Source organism: Hypanus sabinus, chromosome 28 (genome assembly GCF_030144855.1).
Source record: "Hypanus sabinus isolate sHypSab1 chromosome 28, sHypSab1.hap1, whole genome shotgun sequence".
NCBI lineage: Eukaryota > Metazoa > Chordata > Chondrichthyes > Myliobatiformes > Dasyatidae > Hypanus > Hypanus sabinus.
Window position 1 is genome coordinate 10,090,852 of NC_082733.1, and position 18,040 is coordinate 10,108,891.

Genomic DNA, 18,040 nt, shown 5'->3' on the forward strand with positions numbered 1-18,040 from the left:
GCCTTAAATACACCCAATGACTTGGCCTCCACTGCTGCCCGTGGCAACAAATTCCACAGATTCACCACCCTCTGGCTAAAATTTTTTTTTCGCATCTCTGTTCTGAATGGGCGCCCTGCAATCCTTAAGTCATGTCCTCTCGTACTAGACTCTCCCACCATGGGAAACAAGTTTGGCACATCCACTCTGTTCATGCCTTTCAACATTCAAAATATTTCTATGAGGTCCCCCCTCATTCTTCTAAACTCCAAGGGGTACAGTCCAAGAGCGGTCAAACATTCCTCATATGTTAACCCTCTCACTCCCAGAATCATTCTAGTGAATCTTCTCTGAACCCTCTCCAATGTCAGCACATCCTTTCTTAAATAAGGAGCCCGAAACTGCACACAGTATTCCAAGTGAGGTCTTACCAGTGCCTCATAGAGCCTCAACATCACATCCCTGCTCCTATACTCTATTCCTCTAGAAATGACTGCCAACATTGCATTCGCCTTCCTCACCACTGACTCAACCTGAAGGTTAACCTTAAGGGTATCCTGCATGAGAACTCACAAGTCCCGTTGCATCTCAGAACTTTGAATTCTCTGCCCATTTAAATAATAATCTGCCCGTTTATTTCTTCTACCAAAGTGCATGACCGTACACTTTCCGACATTGTAATTCATTTGCCACTTCTTTGCCCATTCCCCCAATCTATCCAAGTCTCTCTGCAGACTCTGTTTCCTCAGCACTACCGGCCCCTCCAGCTATCTTTGTATCATCAGCAAACTTAGCCACAAAGCCATCTATTCCATAATCCGAATCGTTGATATACAACAGAAAAAGAAGCAGCCCCAACAAGGGCCCCTGTGGAACTCCACTGGTAACCAGCAGCCAACCAGAATGGGATCCCTTTATTCCCACTCTCTGTTTCCTGCCAATCAGCCAAAGCTCTATCCACGTATGTAACTTTCCTGTAATTCCATGGGCTCTTCGCTTGATTAGCAGCCCCATGTGTGGCACCTTGTCAAAGGCCTGAAAATTCAAATACACAACATCCACTACATCTCCCTTGTCTGGCCTACTTGTAATTTCCTCAAAAAATTGCACTAGGTTTGTCAGGCAGGATTTTCCTTTAAGGAAACCATGCTGAGTTCTGCCTATCTTGTCATATGCCTCCAGGTACTCCGTTACCTCATCCTTGACAATCGACTCCAACAACTTCCCAACCACTGATGTCAACCTAACAGGTCTATAATTTCCTTTTTGCTTCCTTGACCCCTTCTTAAATAGTGAAGTGACATTTGCAATTTGCTTACTGTATAACTCTTACTTTCAGGTCAACTCTTTATGTTCTCACATGAACTACTTTGCACTCCTATTTTCTTAAGTACCCTAGACCTTCAGCTGGTGGCGTAGTGGCATCAGCACTGGACTTCAAGGCAGATGGTCCTGAGTTCAAACCCAACCAGGTCCCAACCTACGTAGCAGCAGTATCTGGGTGGAGGAAAGGCATGGCAATCTACTTATGCATCTTGCATGAAAACCCTAACCTATGGTCCGTGGTCCATCAGTAACCTTACCTCCATGAGGTCACAAAGAGTCGGACTCCACCTAATGACTGAACAACAACAGGCCTTCTACATTCCTAATGGGCATCTTCCATTTTCTGTTCCCTAAACATGTTATTTGCTTTATTTTTCATTTGTATCCAACTTTCAATATTCCTTAATATCCAGCATTCTTTGGTCCTTTTAATCTTTCAGTAAATTTGGCCCTGTTTTCTCACTATTTTACTTTAAACTTCTGCACATTCACAGAAGGGTAGGAGAACCAATGTTAGTGTCCTGTACTGGACACCTGCAATATTAGAGGTTATTTCACTCCGTCAGAGAGGTTAGTCTGGCCTTGTCATCATTCTTCTGACAGCATACTGATAAAGTTGTCACTGTGTTCCAAACTGCCATAGGAGGAGAGTACCAGGTGAACAGTGAACAAAACTCTCGGATGTACTCAAAGCTTTCTTTAAGAAGTACAACAGTATCGCTGACTCGTGGGAGCCTCCGGCCCATGGGCATTCAAAGTGAAGAAGGAGCATTTGAGCTGAGTCAATGCATTGGGAGCATTCAGAAGCCTTACATATAAATTCCATTGTGGAAGGTGAGTTTGAAAGTAATGTAATTCAATGGAAAGCCAGGAAATTAAACCTAAACCTAGTATGAATGTTATTAAGAGGACACAAGGTACAAGGTGGACTGGCAATGGTTAACAATTAAACAAATAAAATGTCTGATTCACACAAAATATATATTCCATTCAGACACCTAAACCCCACAGGAAAAGTGGTCCACATGTGACTGACAGGAAAAATTAAAGTCAGTACTAAATTGAAGAAAGAGTCGTATAAAGTTGCCAAAGATAGCCATAGGTTTGAGGGTTGTGAGAGTTTTAGAATCCAACAAAGGGGGACCAAGAAGCGGATAAGGAAAGAAATGGACTTTGAAAGTAGGTAGCAAGAAACATGATAAAAGGGCTGTAAGGTCCTTTATAAATAATCTAGTAAAAATGAGGAACTAAAGTATTAATCAAGAGAAATTGGTGAGACCAATAGCCAATAAATCCCAAGGGTCCAATGATCATATCACAGAGCTGTGGAAGAAGTAGCTATTCAGAAAATTAATGCATTAGTTATCATCTTCTGAAACTTCATATTTTCTGGAACTGATCAAATGGTTTGAAAGGCGAGTCAAGAGAGGGAGAGAGAAAGCAGGGAACTACCAGCCTGTTAGACGAACATCAATAGCAGGGAAATAGCTGGAATTTAGAATAGAGCATGTAATAGCAGAATGCCATGAAATATATAATAGAATAGAGCAGAGACTGTGTAGGTTTATGATGGCTGTCTAACCAAGATGCTACACCGCACAGGCAACTATGCTAAGAACCATTTTCATGCTCTTAAAGCTTATTAATAGGAAGTCAAAATCACACAGCATAGAAATGGGCCTTTTGGTCCATCATATCTGTGCCAGACATCAGGTGGCTACCTAAGTTAATCCCATTTCCAGTGCTCAGCCTGTAGCCTTCTATTTCAAGCACTGATCTAACTGCTTCTTCAACACCCCTTCCTCAGTGGTACGATATTCTCTAACAACCCCAGGATGAAGAAAACACCATCTTCATTTCCTCAAGGTCTCCAACTCCATACTGTAAACCTGTGCCTTCTGGTTCCAGGTGCCTCTGTTCTGGGGAGGGGAAATTTTTCTGTCTTCTACATACATCTATGCATTTACAATTCTGTGTATCTTTGTCAGGTTCCCTATCACTTCCACTTCAACTTACCCAGTCTCCCCTCATAACTCAGGCTCTCCATCCAGGGCAATGTCCTGATAAATCTCCTCTGCACTCCCTCCAACGAAATCACATCCTCCTTACAGTGCAGTTTCCAGAGCTGCACACACTACTCCAGCTGTGGCCTGTTGCCCAAGAACGACTTTCCCACTAACTTTCACCCATGAACATCTGTAAGCATAACTCCTAGGCTCGCATCCAGTCCCTTAATGAATATAGTAAATAGCACGGGCTTCAGACTGTGGTGCACACTGGTCACAGGCTTCCAATCACAGAAAGAAGTCTTCAGCTTCACCATCTTCCTCCTGTTGTGAAGACAATTTTAGATCCAGTTTGTCCTCTTGCCATTGGCTCTAACATATTGCACCAGACTCCTGACCATAAAAGTCCATTTGCCTTTTATACAGTATGTCACTGGTTCAATGCCCTTTGAAAATCTACATGCATTATAATGCCTACATTATCCCTTTCTCCTCTCACTATCCCTTAAGGTGCTCTGCAATTTCAACAGGTCACAGTCAAACAACAGTTACAGATTTTTACTCTGGATTTTTTCTATGTTTTCCTTTAGAGAGATTTATTATTTCCCTGTCACTAAGACTATGCTGACTGCGTGCTTATTGGATAACAAGGGCATCGTTGTGGCACAGTTAGTGGAGTGGGGGGAGAATTAGGGTTCAGGGATTAACGTAGGAGTATTGTAAATGGGTGTTTGATGTTGCTATGGACTTGGTCTTCCAAATAACCTATTTCTGTGCTATATGACTCCATACCCCTGGCTTTCAGACAGGTTCTGCTTTTACCAAAGGTTTCAAAGGTACATTTAATGTCAGAGAAATGTAAACAATATACATCCTGGAATGCTTTTTCTTCACAACCATCCACAAAAACAGAGGAGTGTCCCCAAAGAATGCTGACAGTTAAGAGTTAGAACCCCAAAGCTCCCCCCGGCTCCCCTCCCTCCCACGGTTAAGCAGCAGCAAGCAACAATCCCCCCTCCCCCCACTGGTGAAAAAAAGTATCGGCACCCGCTACCGAGCACTCAAGCGTGAGCAAAGACACAGATTGCAGTACTCCCAAAGGCTTCGCGCTCACCCAGTAATCCACGTACCACAGGCTCTCTCTCTCTCCTCCAATAAGGGGAGACATAACAAACAACTCGCTGGTTTACGACGTTAAAAGTCCATTGGATTGCTTTTTCCAAGCTCTGTGCCCAAAGATCTCAGGTCTCTGGGCACACATTAGACCTTCCATTCCCCATGACACACCGGTCTTCTGCCCAGACACCGAACTCTGATTCCCCCCCCCCCCCCGTCTCCGGAGCCACGAAATCTCGGTCTTCTGAAGGTGAGTGAAACTCTTAGGCTGAGTCCTCAGCCATTCCTGAAACCCTGAGAGCAGGTCCCTTTCCTGCAAAGAACCGCAGTCAGCGTGTAACTCCAAAGGAACCCTGAGAGATATTAAAGATGGAAAAAGAACTGCTTTAGAGCTGCTTCCAAAGATGCAAGCAAAAGAGTCGCCGTTTTATGAGTTGATTTTGACAATGAGTTGTAAAATACCATAAAGTCACTTGATAGAGTACACACACCCCCACAGCACTGTAATGAATGTAGTCAAGGGGGGTCAATTAGTATGACCTTTATTCCTCGTCTCCCCCTTGTCTAGCTTCAGTGACACAGAATCAGGATGTCCCACACTCAGTGGCTGGTTTTGATGGAGCTGAGGTATCAGTCGACATTACGTTGTTTAACAGAGTAGGATTTCACAAGTATCAATAGAAGTGATTGCTTGTCAATGTCCAAAGCAAATCTCATAAGTGGCCTCCCACAGTGAAACTGGCAGCCTGTGTTCTTAGGAGGCAATGGTGACTAATTGCTTTGAGGAGGTTACATATAAACAGATTTTCTTTTTACAAGACCGACCTTCCTTTAAATGTAATAATATTCATAAGAACTCCCTCATAGGGATGGGATCTCCAAACATCAGGTGTTCATAACCCGGAGAGGGCCTATAACATGTTCCATCACATTTCTTAAACATAGGTAGAAGTTCCAGTATCCACAGCTTTCCTGCTAAATATTTCTTATGATGCTCTTTCATCCCACCCTGAGGAGTGCCTACCAAATATCCTTGTAAATCATTCAATAATTAAGAGACATTCAACTCTGATAACTAAAGCATTCCTATTACCCAGCGGCTGATTATACGGAGTGGTTCTGGGTGTGAACTTCATGTTCAACCTGTTTGATTTCTGTACTCTCCAAGGGTAAGGGCATTGGAGCTCTATTGCATGTCCTCAGCCTACCTCACTGAAACAGATTATCTGCCATTGGTGCTTGCAGGATACCCTAGCCAGATTGGACAATCCTAAATTACAACTCTTACAGAAGTACGTCAGATCTTGTGAAGGCACCCTGGAGCATCTGAAGGATCATTAAAGGTGATATAAAAATGTAAGGATTTCTTAGTTACATCTAGTACAAGCTGCAGACACATTCACCCTTTTAATGACAGCTTTTATTATAATATCATCATTTCACAACAATTAATTCTGAAACGTTTGGCTCAAAATGCAGCAGAGAATAAATGTATCCCTTCCTCACAATAAGATATCATTAGGATTTTCTTTAAAAGCATAGTGTTTTCAGGGGTCCCCAACCTGCTTTGTGCCTTGGATCAGTACCATTAAACAAGAGGTCCGGGGATCTCACGTTGGGAACCCCTGTTTTAAAAGCATTACAAATCACAGCATTCAATCATGAGATGAGCAGTAAATATGGACACGGATGAGCAGTCAGTCAAGACCAATTCCACCAAGCAATGGTCCCAGGGGCAACTGGGCTCTAGTCCTCAGTCTTCAGTCACAACATCTGAACTGCTGGAAGGACTTTCCCAGCGCATTCCCCGAAGCCTACTCGATAACCATTGCCCTGGCAAAAACCTAGAAACAAAAGGAGACGGGAGACGCATAAGATGACAGATGCTGCAATCTGGAGCAAGGAAGTGCTGGAAGAACTCAGTGGATCAGGCCTATCCCTCTGCCTCCACTACTGCCCCCCGGCCTGCTAAGCTCCTCCAACAGTCTGATTCTTATTTCACATTAATGTTGCTTTTAACTGCATCAAATGTACCTAAAACAAGATGGAACTACTCTCAGATTATAGATTGCGGCCGAGCCCATTTCCAGAGTGAACGCACTTTGTTGAGGGGTGGTTTTCCCCTTGTTCCCCACTCCCTCGCCAACCAGTGCTCCTTGCTTTCCTCCCTCAGACTGCACTGATGCCAGGTAACACTTTGGACACACTGAGGAGAGGTGGGGCAGGCTCAGCTGCCAGCTCAATATACAAAGCGCCTGAAGACGGCGTGACTTCACCGGGGCTGTTGCTGGATGCCCACTCACTGCTAGAGCCCCTCTGCTTATCCAGTTACCAAAAGTGGCCTCAGTGTCACAGGCAGAGGAGCTTCTGCCTCCGTCTCCAGTGACTGGTTCCCTCCCAGCCTCCAGTACTGTCTGTGTGGGGTTTACATGTGCTGCCTGCTTCTCAAGCTCCTCCCACATCCCAATGACATGGGGGTTGGTAGGTTAATCGACCTCTGTAAATTGCCCCTGTTGTGTAGGTGAGCAGGGGAGTGGGGGGGGGGGGAGTGAGGGCGATGGATCGTGGGGAGAATAAAGTGAGATTCCTGCGAATGAGTGCTCGAGTAGTCAGAATGGATTTGCTTGTGTGCTGTATGACCCACTGAACTCACAGCGTAAGGCAAAGAATTAGAGGCTGAGTATAAAGTATTTCCACCATTTCCAAGGTTCTTCTGGGATTTTCTCTCATTTATAGAATGAGGGTGTCACTGACAAAGCCAGCACTTACTGACCAGGAGAAGGGGGCAGTGAGGCAGCTTCTGGAACCCACCGTCCCTTCTTTCTGTGAGAACCCCTGCAGTGATGTTGGGGTGGGGATTGCAGGTTGTAGACCTGTGGCGAAGACTGCATTACCAGATCAGATCCGGGGTGTGCAGCTTGGAGAGAACAGCAGGAGGTAGTGTTCCCTTGCGCGGTAGGTGAGGAAAGGCTCTGAAGAGCCCTCAGCAAATTGCTTCAGTCAGCTCTGCCGCTGCTGTGGAACACTGGTTGAGGGAATAAGGGTTCATGGCAAGTCCATGCTGGCCATCGTCTGCATAGGATCGTACAGCACAGAAATAGGCCCTTCAACCCATCAAGTCCATGCTGGCCATCGTCTGCATAGGATCGTACAGCACAGAAATAGGCCCTTCAACCCATCAAGTCCATGCTGGCCATCGTCTGCATAGGATCGTACAGCACAGAAACAGGCCCTTCAACCCATCAAGTCCATGCTGGCCATCGTCTGCATAGGATCGTACAGCACAGAAATAGGCCCTTCAACCCATCAAGTCCATGCTGACCATCCTTTGTAAAGGGGTATACAACACTCATTTGCACTCATCACATTTTACTCTCCTCTCAATCCCGTCACAGTCAATTGGGCTGCTTTGTCCTGGATGGTGTGGTACTTCTTAGACCATCCAGGCAAGGCGAGAGTGTTCCAAAACAGTCCTGACTTGAGCCCTGCAGATGGTGGAAAGGCTTTCGGGTGAGTCACTCAGTGCAGGATACCTAGTCATGATATTTGTTTGGAAAGACAAGGCACTGCAGATGCTGAAATAGAGGCCTAGACTGACACAGCATGATAACAGGCTCCTCAGCCCAACCTGTCCATATCAAGCAGGAGGTCCCCCTGACCATCTGTCCACATTTAGCCCATTTCCCTCAAAATCTTTCTTATTCACGTATTTGTCCAAATGTTGTTCTTGTACATGTTTCAACCATTTCCTCTGGCAACTTCTTCCATAAACAGTACATACCACCTACTTTGTGAAGCATGAGGGTAAGGTAGGTGACCACCCTCCTTATGAGAACCTAGGGCAAGCACCTACCTTTCTATATTCCTTCCTGTATACAGGGTGTTATTTATTTCTCTGTGTGGCTTTGTAAGAGTTATCTGCCTGAAATTTCTCCAGAGTGTAAATGGATCACCCTTAAGTTACAAGTTCCAGAGACGACTTGACTTTTCTCCATTACTGTATGTGGAAAACCCAGGCCAGCATTAAAGTTTTTTTTTCACTTCAAGCCAGCATTTGTCAGTGAAGAACTCAAAACCAGACAGGAGTGACAAACATTGGGATCAGGAGAAGGAAAAGGCCACGTAGCCCCTCAACCCTGCTCCACTCTTCAATATGATCATATCTGATTGTAACCCCAACTCTGCATTCCCATTTATCAGTGATCCATCTCACCTAGATACTACTTTGCATCTAGAATATCTCTCTGCACACTTTGAAAAAGAGAATTTCAAAGTTTCACAGGTATTTGAGAGGAAAATTGCACATCTCTTTCTTAATTAGATGACCACTGATCTTTAAATATTGACACCAATTTCTAGATTCTCTTACAAGTGGAAACATCTCTACATCCATCACCCTGAGGACCCTATAAGTTTAAATCAAACTTTTTCTCACCTTCTCTAAATTCCAGCGGGAACAAGCCCAGCCTATCCAATCTTCAGATCATTAAACAACCTACTTATTCTAGGTGGGAGTTTAGTAAACCTTCTCTGAACCACTTACAACGTATTCAATAAGGAGACCGATACTGTTCACTGTTCTCCAGATGTGGTCTCACCAACACCATATATAACTGAAGCATTACTTTTTGTATTCAATTCCTCTCACACTAAATGATAACATCTGTAATAACCGGGTATCAGCTTTACGGGGCTCTCAGAGAAGCAAGGCAGAAGATAGTAACATCGAAACAGTCTCCCGCTAGTCTCCACTCTCATTGTTGCAGGAGTGACACCTCCCTCCCTCGATGGAGAGACAGACTGTCTGAGATGCCAAAGTGTTAGGATGAACTATAGATTATGGTCTCTTTGGGAGCTTTGCTATGGTTTACATAGCGGGTGGTGGGGTGGGGGGGATGTGGTTTGATGCTTCTGCTGGTGCAAGTGGGAGGAGGGGGAGAGGGAAGATTGAAACTTTTGCTGCTGCTTGTGTGAAGGGGGGAAGGTGGGCTTTGGGGTTCCGATGTTTCTATCATTCATTCTTTGGAGTTTTTCCCTGTTTTGTGGATGTCTGCAAAGAGTAAGAATTTCAGGTTGTACACTATATGCATTATCTGATATTAAATTGAAGAATATCCGGATATAAGACAGGGATCAACAATTTCTCAATATTTAGACATTATCCTTTATATTTTTGAGGTTTTTTCCTGGCAATTTGATGTTCTCTCACATTATACTCAATTTGCCTACTAATTTGCAAGGGGGATGGGACCCGGAGCGATAGAGCAGTGAAAGAAGTGCATGGAGTAAAGCCAGATCTAACATATAGAGAGGCTTTGAGGAAAGAGCAGCAGAATAAAGGGTGTAAAGGTAGTAAGGTAGAAGGGCTAAAGTGTGTGTACTTCAATGCAAGAAGCATCAGGAACAAAGGTGATGAACTGAGAGCTTGGATACATACATGGAATTATGATGTAGTGGCCATTACGGAGACTTGGCTGGCACCAGGGCAGGAATGGATTCTCAATATTCCTGGATTTCAGTGCTTTAAAAGGGATAGAGAGGGGGGAGAAAAGGGAGGAGGGGTGGCATTACTGGTCAGGGATACTATTACAGCTGCAGAAAGGGTGGGTAATGTAGCAGAATCCTCTTTTGAGTTAGTATGGGTGGAAGTCAGGAACAGGAAGGGAGTAGTTACTCTACTGGGGGTATACTATAGGCCCCCTGGTAGCAGCAGAGATACCGAGGAGCAGATTGGGAGGCAGATTTTGGAAAGGTGCAAAAATAACAGGGTTGTTATCATGGGTGACTTTAACTTCCCTAATATTGATTGGCACTTGATTAGGTCCAAGGGTTTAGATGGGAAAGAGTTTGTTAAGTGTGTCCAGGACGGATTCCTGTCACGGTATGTTGACAGGCCGACTAGGGGGACTGCCATACTAGATCTACTATTAGGTAACGAACCGGGTCAGGTTACAGATCTGTCAGTGGGTGAGCATCTGGGGGACAGTGATCACCGCTCCCTGGCCTTTAGCATTATCATGGAAAAGGATAGAATCAGAGAGGACAGGAAAATTTTTAATTGGGGAAGGGCAAATTATGAGGCTATAAGGCTAGAACATGCGGGTGTGAATTGGGATGATGTTTTTGCAGGGAAATGTACTATGGACATGCGGTCGATGTTTAGGGATCTCTTGCATGATGTTAGGGATAAATTTGTCCTGGTGAGGAAGATAAAGAATGGTAGGTTGACAAGTTAAGTGGAAAATCTAGTCTGGTGGAAGAAGGCAGCATGCATGAGGTTTAGGAAGCAAGGATCAGATGGGTCTATTGAGGAATATAGGGTAGCAAGAAAGGAGCTTAAGAAGGGGCTGAGAAGAGCAAGAAGGGGGCATGAGAAGGCCTTAGCGAGTAGGGTAAAGGAAAACCCCAAGGCATTCTTCAATTATGTGAAGAACAAAAGGATGACAGGAGTGAAGGTAGGACTGATTAGAGATAAAAGTGGGAAGATGTGCCTGGAGGCTGTGGAAGTGAGCGAGGTCCTCAATGAATACTTCTCTTCGGTATTCACCGCTGAGAGGGAACTTGATGATGGTGAGGACAATATGAGTGAGGTTGATGTTCTGGAGCATGTTGATATTAAGGGAGAGGAGGTGTTGGAGTTGTTAAAATACATTAGGACGGCTAAGTCCCCAGGGCCTGATGGAATATTCCCCAGGCTGCTCCACGAGGCGAGGGAAGAGATTGCTGAACCTCTGGCTAGGATCTTTATGTCCTTGTTGTCCACGGGAATGGTACCGAAGGATTGGAGGGAAGCGAATGTTGTCCCCTTGTTCAAAAAAGATAGTAGGGATAGTCCAGGTAATTATAGGCCAGTGAGCCTTACGTCTGTGGTGGGAAAACTGTTGGAAAAGATTCTTAGAGATAGGATCTATGGGCATTTAGAGAATCATGGTCTGATCAGGGACAGTCAGCATGGCTTTGTGATGGGCAGATCGTGCCTAACAAGCCTGATAGAGTTCTTTGAGGAGGTGACCAGGCATATAGATGAAGGTAGTGCAGTGGATGTGATCTACATGGATTTTAGTAAGGCATTTGACAAGGTTCCACACAGTAGGCTTATTCAGAAAGTGAGAAGGCATGGGATCCAGGGAGGTTTGGCCAGGTGGATTCAGAATTGGCTTGCCTGCAGAAGGCAGAGGGTCATGGTGGAGGGAGTACATTCAGATTGGAGGGTTGTGACTAGTGGTGTCCCACAAGGATCTGTTCTGGGACCTCTACTTTTTGTGATTTTTTTTTAACGACCTGGATGTGGGGTTAGAAGGGTGGGTTGGCAAGTTAGCAGACGACACAAAGGTTGATGGTGTTGTAGATAGTGTAGAGGATTGTCGAAGATTGCAGAGAGACATTGATAGGATGCAGAAGTGGTCTGAGAAGTGGCAGATGGAGTTCAACCTGGAGAAGTGTGAGGTGGTGCACTTTGGAAGGACAAACTCCAAGGCAGAGTACAAAGTAAATGGCTGGATACTTGGTAGTGTGGAGGAGCAGAGGGATCTGGGGGTACATGTCCACAGATCCCTGAAAGTTGCCTCACAGGTAGATAGGGTAGTTAAGAAAGCTTATGGGATATTAGCTTTCAAAAGTCGAGGGATAGAGTTTAAGAGTCGCAATGTAATGATGCAACTCTATAAAACTCTGGTTAGGCCACACTTGGAGTACTGTGTCCAGTTCTGGTCACCTCAGTATAGGAAGGATGTGGAAGCATTGGAAAGGGTACAGAGGAGATTTACCAGGATGCTGCCTGGTTTAGAGAGTATGGATTATGATCAGAGATAAAGGGAGCTAGGGCTTTACTCTTTGGAGAGAAGGAGGATGAGAGGAGACATAATAGGGGTGTACAAGATATTAAGAGGAATAAGACAGAGTGGACAGCCAGCGCCTCTTCCCCAGGGCACCACTGCTCAATACAAGAGGACATGGCTTTAAGGTAAGGGGAGGAAAGTTCAAGGGGGATATTAGAAGAAGGTTTTTCACTCAGAGAGTGGTTACTGCGTGGAATGCACTGCCTGAGTCAGTGGTGGAGGCAGATACACTAGTGAAATTTAAGAGACTACTAGACAGGTATATGGAGGAATTTAAGGTAGGGGATATATGGGAGGCAGAGTTTGAGGGTCGGCACAACATTGTGGGCTGAAGGGCTTGTAATGTGCTTTACTATTCTATGTTCTATGTTCACTCAGCTGGGTGGTTTCTTGTATAATCTCCGGCTGTGGTAAATAAGGTGAGGCTGGATTCACGAGAGCCAACATTAACGATTTTGAGTTCCTATGCAGACCTTTGCATGGCATGGGCATAGCCCAAGGATGAGGCACAGAAGCTGCAGAGACGAGCACATGCAGACCAACAGCTTCAGGGGATATGGGGCCCCCGATTTCTTTACACCTGATGCAAGCCAGTCTGGATTCACAGCCCTGCAGGCCCTGCGATATCGGTTTTGGCCTTACCAGTCAGGATAACTTGGTCACCATCCTGAAGGAATTTGCGCTTGTGCCCACTGCCCAGGTCAATGGTTTTCGTTCCCTTCCACGACAGCTCCAGCATTGAGCCGAAGCTCTCTGGGCTCTAGAGAACACGACCAAATACATTCCATGACACAATGTTCAAGAACATTTAAAAGCTATTAAAAATTAATATCAATTAAGAAAACTAAAATTATTATCAAAAGAAACAAAATCTTAGACACTATTGTACAGCTTGATCTGAAATAAGTAATAAGTAATGTGCTAACCAGTGCTCATCATTCTCACAGTGTAACTGTAGTGAGCTTGTGCACCACGTATCGGAGAGTGAGACAGCACAGAAAAAGTCTTCAGCCAGCCAGTTCCGTGCCAACCACCCATGCGTTACAGACTCATACAGCATAGAAGGCGGCCCTTCAACCCATCGTGTCTTTTCTGACCATGCAGTAGCAACCTGCATAGATGGGAAAGCCTTGGAGTAGAGCTGCCAACAAAGTTGCATGGAATCCCAAACCTCCTGATACTCACAGGGGAATACATGGCTCCGCTCATAACCCCCGGCATCTTGCGGCCATTTTATAACTATTAATCTTGCAAAGTCAGCAGGTTCATATTAAACGGATAAATGTGGCAAAGAATGTGTGTAATTCACATTATTTTCCAGTATTGTTGGATCTGTGAATATCCGTGAATTCTTTTGCCACTGGGTAAGACAGGGATCAGCCTGTGTCACAGTTCCAGCATCCTGGATTCCATCCTGACCTTGGATGATGTCTATGTGGAGTTTGCATGTTTCCAAAGTGACGATGTCAGGCTCTCCGGGGTGCTCTAAATTCCCCCTCATCTTGGTGTGTGGCAGAAGAACTGGGGAAGAGTTTATGGTTAAAGGGGAATAAGTGGAGGGGGGGATTGATCTGAGAGCCAAAATAGACTCAATAGATCAAGTGGCCTCCAGTCAGAAACGTGAGGCAGGAGAAAGAGACCGATACTCACAGAGCCACTGATCGTTCCAGACGCCAGTAAGTCTCCAGGTCTTACATTGCACCCATTAATTGTATGGTGAGCCAGCTGTTGTTTCATCGTCCAATACATGTTCTGGGGAAAAGTGAAGAACGGCATTAGAACAGATTAATAAAAACCCAAAATGCCGGCAGAACTCAGCAGGCCAGACAGCATCTATGGGAGGAGGTAGTGACGACGTTTCGGGCCGAAAAACAGATTAATTTCTGTTTTAAAAAATGCGTATTCAGCAAACTCTATGAAAATAAATCCCTACTTACGTTGGTCACTGTTAATGTGCCGAAAGGTCGGAAGGCCAGCCTGGAACGTGCCACCAGAGGAGACAGGGAGAAGCCACGGGTAACTGGAGGGTGGGTCTTAGGACATGAATGCAAGGATGTGGCAAAGCGAAGGAACTGGGGAGGAAATTCATGGTTTTGGCTGGGTAGCTGACAGCATGGTAAGCACGTATGCAGTAACAGTGGGGAAGGAGGAATGTAATCACCAGGGATGAGCAGAACAGCAGAACTCCAGGAAGGCAGGGATCCTGGGGAGTGGGGGAGTTGGAAGAGGCTCTGAGTAGGGGCATGGAGGGGTTGGAAAGCAAGGATGGTGACCATGTACGGGTGGGCAGGATTGTCCATCAATGTAGATGACAGTGTGAAATCTGCAGCCCCACAACATTTGGACTAAGCATTCGATGGAATGTCAGCAGGTTTTCTCTAACTGCTCCTGATGGGGCAAGCTCTGCACCAGCAGTGCTAATCCAAATCTCACTCCATGCACTTAATCCTTAGAGACTGAGGCTACTCAGTCACCCATCACAAGAGCCCACTCTATATCTGCTTTGTTTGCTTGGAGCTCTGAAGGGGACCTACCAGAGGGACAGGGGGTGAAGGTACCCGACCAGAGGACAGGGAAAGAGCAAGAAAATCCATGTCGAGTTTCAGAACTCATTTCATTAGCCATTCTAGACCGTACAGTCTCCACTGCAGAACACACAAGGGTGTTCATGTGGACACCCAACATCAGAAAAATTTAAAGTAAGGCAGAACTTTGAGAGGGCACAGAGAAGATCTAACAGACCTGGCATTTAGAACCTCAATAATGTGACAGACAAGTGGAGTTGGGAATCTATTCAAAACAGTAAAAGTAATGAATAGTTCATCACAGTGATTAGAATTCAATATGTTGGTAATGGTGTTAATTGTTGCATATTAACTGGATGAGGGAAAATCCATTTGTGTCTCACTTTTTGGCAAAAGTTCATAGCAGGTGGCTTTGGGTGTAGCACGGGGTGGGCATGTATCTCTTTGTGAACCTCGGCCCTCAGGAATTTGGACTGGGTGCCTCCTGGTCTGATTCACCCCCAAACCAAACTCCCTTTGCATCATCTTCTGGACACAAGGTGACGTTGCACGTTCCACTTGCTTACATGCAGGCTTTGAATCAGCAGGTTTTGATTTATGACCTTAATCATTTGCACTCAGTTCAACAAGCCATACTTCACTCTGTGAGTAGTGAAACCTGTTTGTTTTAAAAGGAAATCACTGGTGCGTTCCTTATACGAAGCGGTCTCAGTGTCAGCTGAGTTTTATTTTAATCGGCGTGTTGATGACCCACTGTAGAGTTTTGGATCACAAACCAGACTCGTGCATAGTTTGACAGTGCCCTCCCCACCCAACTTATTCCCTGCCCCCTCCATGGCTCGAAACTGATGACCAGCCCCCTCTGCCCCTTTACACCTCCTGACCTGTGACTCCCCTGCTCCGTCACTGCTGCCGACACCCTCTGCTCCCCGGTGGTTCTGACCCGATCCTGGCTTCTGATCTCTCCTGTTTGTTCGCAGTTCCTGCTCCCCCTGCACAACGGCAGCTGCTCCACTGCTCAGTAACACACCACTAAAACTTCCACACTCCTTGCCCGCCCTCCACTGTAAGTGCCAATTACACCAAAGTTTCCCTCCGGCAATTTCATGATTACTTTGGGAGCTACAGATTTGGTATCAATACCAACCTTAGTGCAATTCGATTTCTGTGCAATCTAGCCTATGTCTAGAGGCCGAAGGCTCAGTAACCAGAGGATTCAGGGCCGAGGAGTCACTGACAGCTCTAGAAGTGTTTCTAGGGTCAGGGTTACCTCCTGGAGGGAATGATAAAGCAGATTCAGAAGGGATGTTGAGATGTCCAGGTGTTGGGATGGACAATGGTCTTTGACGGATTTTTGATCATGGTCTCCGAGGGCTTGCTATTACTTGCATGGTGTGGGGGGGGGGGGGTGGGAGTCAGGGAGTCTGAAGCATTTTGCTGGAACAAGTGGAGGGAGGAGGAGGGGGGTGCTGCAGCTTGTGCATGGGGGCAGCTTTGGGGTTCTCACGTTCTCTAGCATTCATTCTTTGGGTTCATTTTTTTCTCCCTGTTTCGTGGATGTCTGTGAAGAGTAATAAATTCAGGCTGTATACTGTATACATTCTCTGTCATTAACCTGAACAACTGAAAGTATACATAAATCAGAAAATTCTACACCGTTGCTGGTAAAATGCAAAACAGGTTGGGTAGTTGTCTGGGGCAAGATGGGCTGATTGGCCTGCTGTAGGATCCAGTGACTGGAAAATGATAGGATGCAGGGCACCAATCTCACCTTGAAGTTGGACCGACAGACAGTTGCCTTTTCAGCCATCTCTTCACCTGCACCACACAAAAAAAATTCTTGAAACCAGATCAAATATCAATAGCTTGATTAGTTGAAATACTGGATTAAAAAAGTCAATGGAATAGCAAAAATGCTTCATAGAATTTTATTTGTACTTTTAAACAGATTCTTGCACACAAGGGCGAACATTTAGCCTTATGAAGTAATTGATATATTACATCCCCTAAGCAAACATCATGCTTTGTACATTTAGAAGATAGATTGTTCCATTAAAACAAATTGCAGTTTCTTCCCTCTGAGACAAGAGCTTCCAACAAAACAAAAGGCCTTTTTCTCAGTCAACTCACTTCCAATAAATCCAGTGAGGTAAAACGTCAGCTCCAGGTGTGTGGTTACAAGAAGCATAACTGGGACACTTATTTAGCCCAATTTGACTGGACATTGGCTAGATCTTATCTGCATATGTCTTTCCTATTCCCATTTCAAGAACTTTCCTCCTATTATTAATCCTTTTCAAATGCGCTTCTAATTCCTCTCTTCATGAAATTTTCATCTCCGAGTCAATATCTTTGGGCAGTACTTCTAACAGCTCATGCTATCAATTTTTAAAGCATCCAGTATTTCAATTTCCCCCTCATTCACTGTTACTTTATTAGCACCCTCCTCCCGGGTAATAACAGTTGCAAAGTACTCTCTCAGCACCTGAATACCGACCTCAGAGCTCATGTACAAATTCCCCTTCTTATTCTTCATTAGGAACCAACCCCTTCCATCAGTAACTGAAATGAAACACCCTCACCAGATAAAGGGATGTCCCCAGGTTAGAAACGGCCAATTTATAGACACTGTATTTATAAGCAAGCTCCCATGATGTTATTAAATTCAAAAGTGTGTGACGTACATACCTACGTTTGTTCCTATGAGAGGCAAAACTAGCTCTCTCTCTCTCTCCCCACCCTCTGGAGGTGCTGTAGTGGGACAGTTACCATACTGAGTGCTTTGCAGTACTTTTGGACTAATGGGTGTTTGTTAAAATGGAACCCATTCGTTAGCTGGGAACAGCCTGTAGTTATGAATGATTATGTTGATAAATAAGGTTATGATATTGATTTGCTTTTTAAAAGATTTATCAGTTGATATCATTGCCCCAAATTTAAAAAGTGACTCATGACACATTGAAGTTTTCCGTAACTCACCTTTAATGGAAACAAAAAGGTTGATGTCAAATGTGTATGGAACTTCACTCTGTAGGTAGGGCGAAGGTGTGGGATCCTACACAATCCAAACATCAACACACTGAAGTCAGCTGACAGTTCAAGCTGCATTAGATACTTAAAACTCAACACCCGCTCCTTCAGAGTCTTAATTCTGTGCTTAAGCACAGTAATGTGATGTCTACTTGGGCTAGCAAAGGGTGGGGGGCTTAGCTGGAATTCCAGGTAAGTATCTGTTTTTGCCAAGGAGTAG

General features: G+C 44.9%; 1 protein-coding gene across 1 annotated transcript in view; it reads right to left on the minus strand.

The window, feature by feature from the left end:
• Positions 1–5,825: 5,825 nt before the first annotated feature.
• fah (fumarylacetoacetate hydrolase (fumarylacetoacetase)) overlaps positions 5,826–18,040 on the minus strand; it is a 117,525-nt gene continuing 105,310 nt past the window's right edge. Inside the window, exons 10-14 of the mRNA XM_059952595.1 lie at positions 17,770–17,845; positions 16,562–16,608; positions 13,916–14,017; positions 12,908–13,025; positions 5,826–6,271 (exon numbers count right to left, since the gene is read on the minus strand). Of these exons, the coding sequence (XP_059808578.1) occupies positions 6,192–6,271; positions 12,908–13,025; positions 13,916–14,017; positions 16,562–16,608; positions 17,770–17,845 (423 nt within the window). The 3' untranslated portion in view covers positions 5,826–6,191. The remainder of the gene's footprint in view (positions 6,272–12,907; positions 13,026–13,915; positions 14,018–16,561; positions 16,609–17,769; positions 17,846–18,040) is intronic.